At 43.3% G+C, this 12,240-nt stretch overlaps 2 protein-coding genes across 8 annotated transcripts in view; one reads left to right on the plus strand and one right to left on the minus strand.

The window, feature by feature from the left end:
- The window catches only part of Wdr41 (WD repeat domain 41), a 185,604-nt gene extending 174,918 nt beyond the window's left edge, over window positions 1–10,686 (plus strand). The window contains exons 16-17 of the transcript XR_011373743.1: window positions 6,074–6,253; window positions 10,140–10,686. The gene's annotated coding sequence lies outside the window, so the exon portion shown is untranslated. The remainder of the gene's footprint in view (window positions 1–6,073; window positions 6,254–10,139) is intronic.
- Window positions 1–12,240, minus strand: part of Pde8b (phosphodiesterase 8B) — a 179,865-nt gene that overhangs the window by 12,098 nt on the left and 155,527 nt on the right. For all 7 annotated transcript variants that reach the window (XM_070031222.1, XM_070031219.1, XM_070031221.1 and 4 more), the window contains 7 exons: window positions 10,270–10,312; window positions 8,374–8,451; window positions 6,171–6,247; window positions 4,756–4,920; window positions 2,404–2,449; window positions 1,535–1,670; window positions 494–692 (listed from right to left, as the gene is read on the minus strand). In XM_070031222.1, coding sequence (XP_069887323.1) covers window positions 494–692; window positions 1,535–1,670; window positions 2,404–2,449; window positions 4,756–4,920; window positions 6,171–6,247; window positions 8,374–8,451; window positions 10,270–10,312 — 744 coding nt within the window. The remainder of the gene's footprint in view (window positions 1–493; window positions 693–1,534; window positions 1,671–2,403; window positions 2,450–4,755; window positions 4,921–6,170; window positions 6,248–8,373; window positions 8,452–10,269; window positions 10,313–12,240) is intronic.

The raw sequence follows: 12,240 nt of genomic DNA on the forward strand, positions 1-12,240 counted from the left end.
TGACCACATGGGACTAAGATAAGACTAAAAGATATGGGACACTTTCCCAATTAGGCAAAAGTTAGACACACACACACACATCTCACACCTACACACACAAATGCACATAAGTCAGTAGCTGGCTTACTATGATCAGGATTACACTCTACCAAAGGCCATATTTAAACGCAAGACCTAGTCTCTTTGTGCTATAACAATTCTGCCCTGCAGCCCAGTTTCACCAAGCTCCTGAACTATCGCATCATGGGCTCATATACAGGAGTCTCTGGAGTTGCATAAATTAGTATGTATGCATTTGAGGAGAGGGATTAAAAGAAAGGTCTAGGTCTTTATAATACCAAAGTAACCAATTTGGTTAAAAAATAACAAAGAAACAAACAAAAATGCTTGTGAAAGTTGGTTGTGAAAGTAGCTCTCCACCAAATGCATTTATTACATTATCTCTTGGATCTTCAAGCCAGATGGCTGTTAGATCATGATCCGGGAACTCTACCTTCACTCTTTCCTTCCCAAGGAAGAAGGCGGTGGCATGCAGGACGTCTGCGGCATGAGTGGAGTTATGGTAGGCATTGGAGGAATGGTAGTTGGCTTCAATCACTTGTAGCCAGGCCCGAAGAGTAGTTTCAGTACAGTTTAGAAATTCGCATACTCCAAACCGGGAGAAGACCTTTAAACCCAGGTAAACTAATGGCCTGCAAAAAAGGAAAATGAATCTTGGTTTACCGAATTCACTTGCCCAGAGAACTTCTCTGGGCAAAAGTGAAGTCACACCATTTAGAGTCATGTTTCATATTTACAGGTGTCATTCATAGCCACAGGCTAACTACTCAGCAGAAACGGCTTCGAATATACAAGAGATCCTTCGACTTGTCTCCAGCGGACAGGACAAATTCAAGGAAATATTGCTGGTACTTTCAAAGCTTCCCCCATGCCCTTCTTTCTTTTTGGAGATGAGGTCTCACTATGTTGCCCATGATGGCTCTGAACTGCCTGGCTTACACAATCATCCTGCCTCAGTTTCCCAAGTAGCTGGAACTATGGATATGTACCACCTATCCCTGCTTTGAATTTATTTTGTAGGTAAAGCTTCAACAAATTTTGAGATAAGAAAACTTGAAACTCTTTGCTTACTAGCACAAAGGAGTATCCAAACTAGGATATGACAGGACATGCAAAGTGATCCCATATCAGCCAGGACAACTCCCTCTCCATAAAGGAGCTAGCTTGGGACACAAAACACCCTCCAGGTGGGCTGGGAATGTGGCTTAGTGGTAAAGTGCTTGCCAAGTATGCATGAAGCCCTAGGTTGGATTCCTGAGTACCACATAAGTAGAAAAAGCTGAAAGTGGCACTGTGGCTCAAGTGGTAGAGCACTAGCTTTGAGCACAGAGAGGCTTAGGGACAGTACTCAGGCCCTGAGTTCAAGGCCCAGGACTGGCAAAAGAAAAAACAACAATAACAACAACAACAAACTCCCTCCAAGTTTCCTACTGTGAAGGCCTCAGGCCTGACTGTGATCAGAGATGTCTCATACCTTTTATGTGTAACTGCTTCCAGTTCAAAGATGTTGAAATCCCAGCTTTCCTCATTATCAAGTAACTGGGCAATAGAAGGTGGAACGTCGTTGATGGTTACTGGCATCGCAAGGTGACTGTGACTCTGATGCACATCTGAGCAAATAGAAAAGGTGGGAGAGGGTGGGGGAGGCCGGTGAGTTCTGAAACTGAATGCCCCTAAGCATTGCCACTAGAAAAAAATGTTTGCACCTGTGTGCCGTACTGTGGGCTGAACTCAGGGCCTAGGGCTCCACCACTTGAGTCATAGCCCCAGTCCTTGTGCTTTTAGTTTTCAGATAGGGTCTCTAGCTTTTGCCTGGGCTAGACTGTGACTGAGATGCTGTCTCTGCATCCAGAGTAGCTGGGATTACAGGCATGGCCTCCCCACTTCTGCCCCACTAAGAAGTCTTGAACTTCCACAGGTAGGAGGATGGTCGTGCTGAGGTTCTACTCTTATAAAACCTTAAGACCATATTCTTTCTTTTCTTTTTGCAACACTCAGGTTTGAACTCCAGGCCTCATACTTGCTAATCAAGTGATCTACCACGCTGCTTTATTTTTCACATAATGTTTTTTAGCCTAGGGCTGGCCTCAAACCTTGATCCTCCTACATACGCTTCCCAAGTAGCTGGGATTACTGCTGTGTACCAACCATCACACTCAATCCTACAAAGTTATCCTAATTGTGCTCAGAGAAGCAATTTTAATCAGGAGCTGCAGTTTCAAATGTCAATCACACAGATGCTAAACTCAATGAAAGCACCAAAGCCTTTCCTGAGCCACAGTCATAATCTGGGTGTGGCCCAGACTGGAGACAATCAGTAACAGGTGACAGATGAAAACTTACTCTTTGTAAACACATACTCATTTCCTGACAACCTTCTCAAGCCATCCTGGAACAAAGACAGATATTGTTAGAAGCATGCTTTACATGTAGTCATTCCTTCTCTCGTTTCTGTCATTAGCCAGCGTTCAAATCCTAAACAACCCCTTCAACTACAACTCCAAGTTAACTCAGAGCAATAGCTATGAGACAGATGATACTCTCCCGTAATGGCTGCTAGTCGCAGGAGGAGGGGAACCTGGTCCACAGTGGATATGGCCACGTGCAGGCCTCATACCTGAGCGGCAAGTCGGCTCTATTCTCCGGGCAACAGCCTCTTCTAGCATTTTAAAGCCACCAAAGTGAAATTGCAGAAGCAATCTTGCTTTGGATGTACAAAATTCTGATGCAGTCCCTCAAAGGGGTGGGCCCACTCTTAGGTCCTCAGGTGGACCTTGGGAAGCATCAAAGCCACATGCCACGTTATGGGGATAACTTGGTAAAATCTTCTTTTAAAAACTGGGCTAACTGTAAGCTAATATCTACACTGAATTCTTTTGAACCACATTTTCTGTTTTATACATGAACATTGCTACTAGCTTTCTAAAGAAAAAAAAATTCTGGATGTGAATATCTACACTGAATTCTTTTGAACCACATTTTCTGTTTTATACATGAACATTGCTACTAGCTTTCTAAAGAAGAAAAAATTCTGGATGTGAAGTCTGAGGAGGCGAGTAAGGGTAGATAGAATTCCAGTATTCTGCTAATTTCAGGCTCTTAAACGTGAACCCAGCCCCAGATGCTTTTGAATCTGTCCTTGCCTCCACCTTCTATCCTTGAATACTTCATTATTTAAATCTTTGCTTAAAAGACATTTAAAAATGCATGATGTCCTCAGAAAATGTGGGCTAAGGTTTAAAGAAGTATTAATAAAGCCCGGGAAAAAAGTCATGTTTTGGATCTTTAAGCCAAGAGCTAATCTTAAAAAAAATGGGTAACCACAGCCAATTCTCCTGCTTCTAAGGTAGAAATAGCAATCCCCTGTTTTTATTTTGCCCTTCTCCCTCCACTTCCTATTGTCACATAAAAATGAAGTGGAGTCTCACACCGGGCCCTCACAGCATTATTTGGACAGGAATCCAATGGCATGGTGGCATGGTGGGCAGGGCTTTTCTTGGAGCCAGTGTTCCTGAGCCACAGCACTATAAAGCCCCCACTTGTGCTAGCCTTTTGCCAGTGGTCTCAAGAGCTGAACCTATGCTGCATTGGGAATACGGCAGCCAAGGAACAGAAAGGACCAGAAGCGACTGGAAAACCAGTCAACACTCAGCTTTAGGAAACAGAACTAGACAGAAACCTTCCAAGTAGAACTAACTCTTGGGTGACTCTTGGACTTTATTTTTCTTCTTAAAAAAATCTAGTTTTAACCTTTGATAAGAAACCCAAATGAATAATTTGACTTTTATGAGTCATTTCACTTTTCTTCTTTGTCATCACTTGGCTTGTGGATGATGCTTAAAACCAAATAGAGTACAACAAAAGACTAGAACATCAGCTCTCCATACATGTGGTGGGTCTCGCAGTTGGCAAGGGGTGGCCCTCATCCACTTTCCCCCTCTGAGCCAGAATGGCTCCAGTTTTAGATAGAACTCTGACTTAAACTTTTATATATAGGAAGGATTCTATATCTAAGAATTGGACAGTGTTGCCGACTAAGAACATTGTTTGGCATCCTGTATAATCCAGGCTCAACCTTGGATATTAAGATGCTCAAGTCACTTGTATATAAATGTCATGGAATGTGCATATAACCAATGCAAATCCTTGTGCATATTTTAGATCATCCTTGCATTTTATGTCTAATACAATGCAAAGAAAACCCCGCTATGTTAATAGCTGCATTGTTCAGGAACTAATGACAAAAATTCTGTAATATTCAGTATTGGTGCAGAGATTTCTTTTTCTTGTTTTGTATTTTTGATCTGTGATTGGTGAATCCACAGATGCAGAACCTATAGATTCAGAGGGCCACCTGTGTAGAGCCTGAGGGCTACAGACAGCTGTCATCCTCAATCTACGAGTTCAATAAGGTCGAGGGGAAGAAGTAGCAAAGGAGGCCCTGTACAACCCCACCTTGCATACACAGCCCCAATCACTTGCAGTAGGTCTGTCTCCCACTGTGGGGGTCAGTCAGTTTCATAGAAAGATAAATGCAAGAGTCACTCGAGTACCATCACACATACATTACAAAAATTGATGGAGCTGCCTCTGGCTGTACTGATGTTTATCTATTCGACAGGCATTTCTAAATCACAACGGTTTGCCTTCGGGAGGGACTCCACTGGACATTTCTGGGTTTATCTCATCACTCACCGTCATCAGGCCTCCCACGAGGTCACTGGTGTGTGGATCTTCATCTTTGGTACCCAGCTGCGGGGAGTACAGTTCTGTGGTCCGTAAAATTTCTAGAACCCTGTCTAAGGCTTCTGCCACTGTGACTGGGCTGTTTTCTTGGGCTGCATTGATTATATTTATAACCTTTGGAAGTAAAAAAAAGAGTAAAATTGAGAGATTGGGATGCCAATCTGCTGACGTCATGGATATGCTGGGAGCCCAAAAGAAAGTGGGTGATCACACACTTCGTTGCTCAAAGGGCACTGCCACAGTCTCACAGCTGCACTCGGCAGCCTATGCTGTCCCGTGTCCTCCTGCCCATGTCTCCCAGGCTCCTTTGGTGACCTTCTCCTCCAGCTTCTTTCCACAGGTTGGAGTTTCTCAGAGATAGTTCTGAGTCTGCCTCTTATTCTATGCTCCTTCCAGAAATAACATTTTTGTTTCCATGACTCTGGATGCATATAATCCATTCCAGACTCCCAAACTCACCTTCAGGCTAACCTGACCTACTGACCGGAGGGTCCAAAGCTAAACATACAGTCTAGTTCTCCTTCCTACAAAGCAGGACACTGAACAGCAACTGCAGCAACAATAACAGAACCAAAGATGAAAGCTTTTCTAGAACTTTCTATGCCTGACACGCTGCTTTCCCTCACTCCTCTCCCACTCTCTCAAAGAGCCCAGCTGAGTCTTTCCCTAAATATCTCCAGGTCCATTCGTCTCTCTTCCACTGCCACTGCATTAATGCAAGCTCAGTCACTACCACTTTTGTGCAGGGGCTGGAATTACAGAAGAGTTTTGATTGGCTTGTTTTCTTGGACTCACACCATGGGCACAACAGCTGGGCATTTATTTTTCTGTGACACAGTTGTCAAATCATGTCACCCCTAACTTTAAAATCTTCAATGGTTTCTGCTGCATTAAACTAAGACACAAATCCCTCACTATTACCCAACTGATCACAGTGACATGAGCCCTACCATATCTCCCTTCTGCCGGCCATACACTAGCCTCTGGCTTCCTTCCAGGTCACATGGCAAAGCATCCCGGTGCTGTTCCTGCTCCCCCACAGACCTCTTCTGACCAGCATGCTTCTTGGGCTTCAAGTTTTCATGCAAACATTATTTCCTCTACAGAGTTACCTTCCCTGACCATTCTCTCATACAAATTATATCTAGCCCCTACTCTCATTGGTCTCATGGAGCCATGGGTTTTCCTTTATAACATTTCCTCTACTTAGTGATTCTACACTTATGTATTTTCTGTTAATTGATTTAGTGTCTGTTTCTCCCACTAGACTGAAATCCATGAGACCAGCAGAATGCAGCTCCAGAACCCAGCTCAGGAGGGCCGAGGGTCTTCACTGCAGGATGGAGATGGCAGCTGTCGCTCACCTTCGTGATGGGGGCTTCGATGGTCATGGAGTGGATCCTTGCCATGGAGGGATAGCGGCGGTTCTGTAGGCTTGGTGCTGAAGGTGAGAGAGTCATGCTTAGTTCTGGTGGCTCAGCTTTGGCTAAGTGCAGCTTAGTCCTTTCACAGCTGGGGACCTGATTCTCCCAAGACTTCCCCCTCCTCCCAAAGCATATCTCTTGTTCCTACAAAGCTGCCTAGCCATCCCTAGGACTTCCTGGGCCACAGGCCACCAAAAAGCCCTTTTAGGCAATTCCTTGGCCTTTATTACTATCCTGCTGGCCATTGGCCAGCTATCTGAGCAGAGTGGGAGGAGTTTCATGCCTTCTTCCTGAGCCTGTAGGTCTGTAATACTCAGAACTTATGGTGCTAGCTCCAATCTGTAGAAACATGCATTTTTAAAGGATTTTACTTCTTGGAATGCTAATGCTTACAGATGATTAAAGATTCAAATAGAGCCAGGTGTCCATGGCTCACTCCTGTAATCCTAGCTAATCAAGAAGCTGAGATCTGAGGATCATGGTTTGAAGCCAGCCCAGGCAGAAAAGTCTCCATGAGATGCTTATCTCCAATTAACCACTCAAAAACTGGCAGTGGCACTGTGGCACAAAGTGGTAGAGCATTAGCCTTGAGCAAGAGTTCAGGGACAGTGCCCAGGACCTGAATTCAAGCCCCATGACCGACAAAAAGAAAAAAGAAAAGGAAAGAAAAGAAAGAAAGAAGGAAGGAAGGAAGGAAGGAAGGAAGGAAGGAAGGAAGGAAGGAAGGAAGAAAGAAAGAAAGAAAGAAAGAAAGAAAGAAAGAAAGAAAGAAAGAAAGAAAAAGGAAAGACAAAGATTCAAATCGTAGATGTGTTCCTTTAAGAGCAGTGCTTTCATCAACCTCTTCCCCCACCCCCAGTGGGGAGGCAGGAGGGTTAGTCCCCGTTTCAGCCACCCCAGGTAGAGCCCCTGTGCCAGCCATTGCTGTCCTCTCTTGTGCCCCCACCTCTGCGCCCTGCCCATCAAAATCTCCTCCCACTACCTCCACCATTCAGGTTTCCTCATTCCCATTCTGCTCAACTGTATCCTCAGTGTGCCTCATGATATTACCATCTGTTTTCCTTCATACTTATAGTCTCACTTGCTCGCACCCCATGTCTGTCAGACTGCCTTGCTCTGGGAATTGTTGACATTGTGTCAGTCATCTTCGGTCCTTGCCATTTCAACCAGTTCTTTCATATTTCCCATTGCCACCTAAAGGCTGGGGAAGTCCTTCACTTGACCTTCCCATTATGCCTTTAAGTTATCACCCTACCTCTGTACTTAGCGCACAGGAACTAGCTCCTCTCCTCCCCCAACCATTAGAACCTGTCTTTCTAGTGAAAACCAAAGGAAACCCAAAGAGGGTTGGGATGTGTCTCAGTTGTAAAGTGTTTGTCTAGTAATGTGCAATACCCTGGGTTCCACCCCAAGCCCCACAAAGAAAACAAAAAACAAAAACCCAAATGGAAAGCGAAACCTACTGATTGACCTCAGCTCTCAAGCTTTGATCTCTAGCATTAACACTCTAGCTGTCCCTTTTCCCCAATACCCTCTCATTCTGGGTTCATGCAATACTACTTGGATGGCTCACCTGAGATCTTTCCTCCTCAATGTCTTATTTTCTCTGACTCCTTCCTGACCTACAGGTTTGGCTAGGACCACACATGCATTGCTAAGTTATGTCATGAAGGGAAGAAATGTTTTGCTATGTTCTGACTCAACAGTGTCTGTGACATTTCATTAACAGAACGTAAGTGCATGTAGCAGAAAGGCTAGAAACAGGTGTGTATTGGAGTTGGGAAGCCAAAACACTGCTCCCCCAATGAATCCATCACCCCTAAGGTTTGCTACTCACACCCCAAAATGACCTTGGTTGGCTACTGAAACTGCAGGGCCTGTGTGGTTATGTGGCCCACATACTTTAGGTGATGAAGGCACATGGAATCCTTTTAAGAAGAGAAAGACTGTAGCAAGCATTGAAGAATGCTTTTCAAAATGCCTAAAACATGTCTAGTTACTGGGAAAAAAATCCAATTTAACTGAAATCTTCCACTTTGGAGTTTATATGTGATGAAGGTACTGGACATATTCCTCTTCTCAAGTATACTTCTCTGTCACTTTCTACATCTTAAAAGGTCAAGGACTATAAAAAGCTTCTTACCATCACTGCTTCGAGATGATATGGACTTGACGTCAATGGACTCTTTCCTTCGGCTCTTGTATCTGAATGAATGAGGCTCTGTGGATTGCACGTTAGAAATGGAAGGGGATTAGGCATCTGTGTAGTCACCCATGACTTGTTTTCCAAAGGAAACATATTTACTTTTTAAACACCAGAAAAACCATTTTGAGAAATAAACTACTTTCTCCTCAAGTCATCGAAGTATATGAATCATGTGAATCATAAATTGTTTTTCTGTCTGCTGCTTCATTATATCATGTAAATGGAGATTATCAAGGATTATTTGATTCCAAAAGTGGAATATCGTTTTGAAAATAAGCTGAAACTTAGGGGAACTTTTTATAGGAATCACCTTGACTTAAAGGAGCCTATTCAACTGGAAGGGAAATACTCCTCTGGAGATATTTAAGGAAATAAAATCCTTGTGAAATGCATAGACATTTTATATTATTTGAGAAATAAATTCAGACTAGTTTGGGGGCACTTTTGGAAAGTCAGATGTCTAGACAGTCTTTCAGGGTGACTAAGGATAAACTTCATCAAATAATGTGTAAGAGCAGCTGATCATAGGAAGAGCAGAGAACTAGTTTTATATTTCTAACAGCTAACCTCTTATCTGTGTCTTTATTTTCTGGGGAGGAAAAAAATCATTGAAAAATTCTGCATAACTCTCTGCCGACTTTGAACTTCACATTGAAAATGTTCTGTCTCAGAAATATAAAATCACATGTCACAGTGAACACTATGCATAACGTGAAGGCAGCCATGTCACCCTGGACAACACACATTTTCAGGGTATTTGCTTCTTGTGAGAGAAACTCCCGAGCAAGGAGGGAGTTGTAACCATGCAACAGTCACTGCTGCGCTAAGAGGACAGACAATTGAGCGCCAGGAAGAATGTATTTCTCAGACACCATCATATGATCACATTCTAAGCCAGGGGGAAAAAGTGGGTAACAATAGTTTCTTAAGAACAAATAACTTACAGTCTAATAAAATGAATACTAGGGAACTGGTACTTGAGGTGTGTATGTGGGTAGGGGAGTAGATACGTAGAGCGGAATGGTGGGAGAAGTCAGTCATATTATTCCAATATGAAGATACATGAAAATGAAACTAGGAAAATGGAAGGGATGGATGGGGCTGGGAGAGATGGGGGGAGAACTATGAAAGGGGTGAGTGATCATGATGCACTGTACTCATCAACATGTTGAATTGAAACCTCTTTGTCCAATTACTTACAGATAATTACTATAATTTTATAGTAATCTAATAAAAAGAATTGCCTAATGGCACTATAGATGGTAGGAGAACCAGCTCCAGAGCTGATTGCCAAAATCCAAATATCCTCTAGTGATCTGATAATTCCAGGTCTTTCTACAGGTAAAAGTCATCTAGTGTTTCTTGACGCAAGGTCAGGCAGTGTCACCACAGGTCTGAGATGATGAGGGGAAGCTGGGGAGGGGGCTTTCTTCACCTGCTTCCTTGCCACACTTACCAGTTCTGAAGTCAGCCACCTACTACCAAAAGGTAATGGAGGACAAAAGGTTATGGTTGAACCACCACTATATTCTCCTGTGTTCTATCCTACTAGTGTCTACCTAGAATGCTAGTTCTCTCTGTGTTGGTTTATTTTCTCTATGAAAATAAAAGAAAAGCACAGTGGGGAGGCATGGAGTAGAGGTTACTGTCAATGAAGAATCGAGTACTTTTTAACTGCTTCCTGCCTCTCTTTACCTTTCTAGGCTTTCAACGTTAGCACTTAGCTGTCCCCAATCTTGGGTGGCAAGTGTCCGCCTCATCACCTTTAGAGCAACTGGTAGACTTGAACTCACAAAGTCTTCTACACAGAGACCAAACATGAAAGATTCTCACCTGTCTGGGAGTTGTCTCCGGAATCACGATGAATCCTGTGGATCTAGTGTTGTTCCGAAGTTTGATAAAACAAGAGAAAAAAATTTTAAAGATGGATTTGCTGTCTTCGTCAAACAATTGAGCTAAAAATATCTGAAGACTTGCAGAAAGCAAGAGGCTGCACAGACAGTGTGGGCAATGAGACACACACCAAGTGTGGCACACAGACAGCTTTCCAGTTTTGAAGTCTGAGCAGGAAAGGCCCTGAGGGCCTGGGCGGAGGGTCACCCTTCCAAGCTGCTTATCTGTCTCCCATCAGCTAGCTTCTTGTCACCAGTCTGTGACAACAAAGGAAGACAAAGGCTAAAACTCAGCTTACTTTTTTTCTGAAAATAAGGTTTCTATATAACCTGTTGGATTCAGACATGTTCCATAGCTTTTCCTGTAATGTAAAGTAACTTGCATTAAAGTTTAATCTCCCTAGTGCTAAAGTCTCCAAATGCTGCTCCATTACAGTCAGTCAATTCTGAAATGTTTCTTCTCATTGCCATTTTGCACCTACTTCTTTCTCATTATCAGATTTGTTTTGTGCTAATGGCTTTGCAAATGCTCACTAGCTATCAGTGAAATGATAAAATGAAGTCATTAACACTAGAACTTATAAGTACACTTTCTTGGTTGTTCTGCATTTCTTGAGTTTATGACCCACCAAGGCAGTGGACAATACTGTCCCATCTCCCTCATTGCTGAGGCTTCTGTGCTCAGGACACCTGCTCCCATCACAGACTCAGATCATCACCTTGGCAGCCATTCAATGAATTGTTTCCATTAGTGTGGACTACAAAGGTGGTGGGGGAATTGGAAGTGGAGAGAGTCATGTCGTTTACTAACATGGCCATAGGTGAGATGTACAAGGAAAATGTCTCTGCTGACTTGTGCCATTGAAAATTCATCAGAGAAAAATGAAGTGTTAAAATGCAGTGGCTGTGAGCTCTTCTGCTCAAGGATATTCCCTGTGACACAGAAACAACCACGTGACCCACTGGACATCATGCCAGTCAAGGCTGCTGACCCAGTTATACCATGATTACAGGGCCTTTATACTTCTATGAACAATTATTTTACATTTTCCTTCAGGCATAAAGACCACTTGCTACAAAGCTACTAGGCTTGGTGTCAATTTTTCAATACTATACAAGTGAATACAACTCTTGCCTTGTTTTCTTTTCTCATCAGCTCTAGCTCAAAAGCAACTGATCTTTACGTGTTTAGTTTTGCTCTCTGAATCAAAGTTCATTGCTTTGATTATAACCCTGATTCCCCATATCACACCAAACAAAAACCTAACTCCTTTCTCTTATCTTTCACAGGCCCATGGGCCAACCATGGGCTTTGCATTCTGTCTGGAGAGGAGCCACATTAAACTTGATATAGTCTAAAGTCCAGCAGAAGCCCAGCCATGCTTGGGGAGTGGGGGGTACCCTGGCACTAAAGGGGACAAGAGGGAATAAGGAGGAATTGGAACTAGAGGAACAATCCATTGGCTGGTGTGTGTGGGCCATCTTTATCCACATAGCAATACCATCTTTGGTACTTTCTGAGCTGAACATGCTGTCCCCCTGTTGGCACCCGAGCCTCTGGTGGACTCTGTGCCCACTGCCAACGGCAGAAGACAGAGAACCTTCTTGCACAGCTTGTCTCTGGAGGTGAGGTGCTTCAGGGCTGTATATCATGGGGAGACATCTCTTCTGTCGCATCCCAGAAGAAAAGGTTTTTCATCAAAGCTCTCTGATAATCTGTGAACTTTTCCTGACTATTCCATTTTATAATCATTTTACTCACATGACAAGAGTCTCTTGGAAGAAAAAATTTGTTCCTACGACCAAAACCCACCAGTCACTTATAATTCAGCATGAATTATTCCAAATTATTTTCCACATAACACTGTCAAGTTCATAGAGAATATAAACAGGGCTTGAACAGTTCAGTGTT

This window comes from Dipodomys merriami, unplaced genomic scaffold, assembly GCF_024711535.1.
Source record: "Dipodomys merriami isolate MVZ:Mamm:240054 unplaced genomic scaffold, mDipMer1.0.p SCAF_20, whole genome shotgun sequence".
Lineage (NCBI taxonomy): Eukaryota > Metazoa > Chordata > Mammalia > Rodentia > Heteromyidae > Dipodomys > Dipodomys merriami.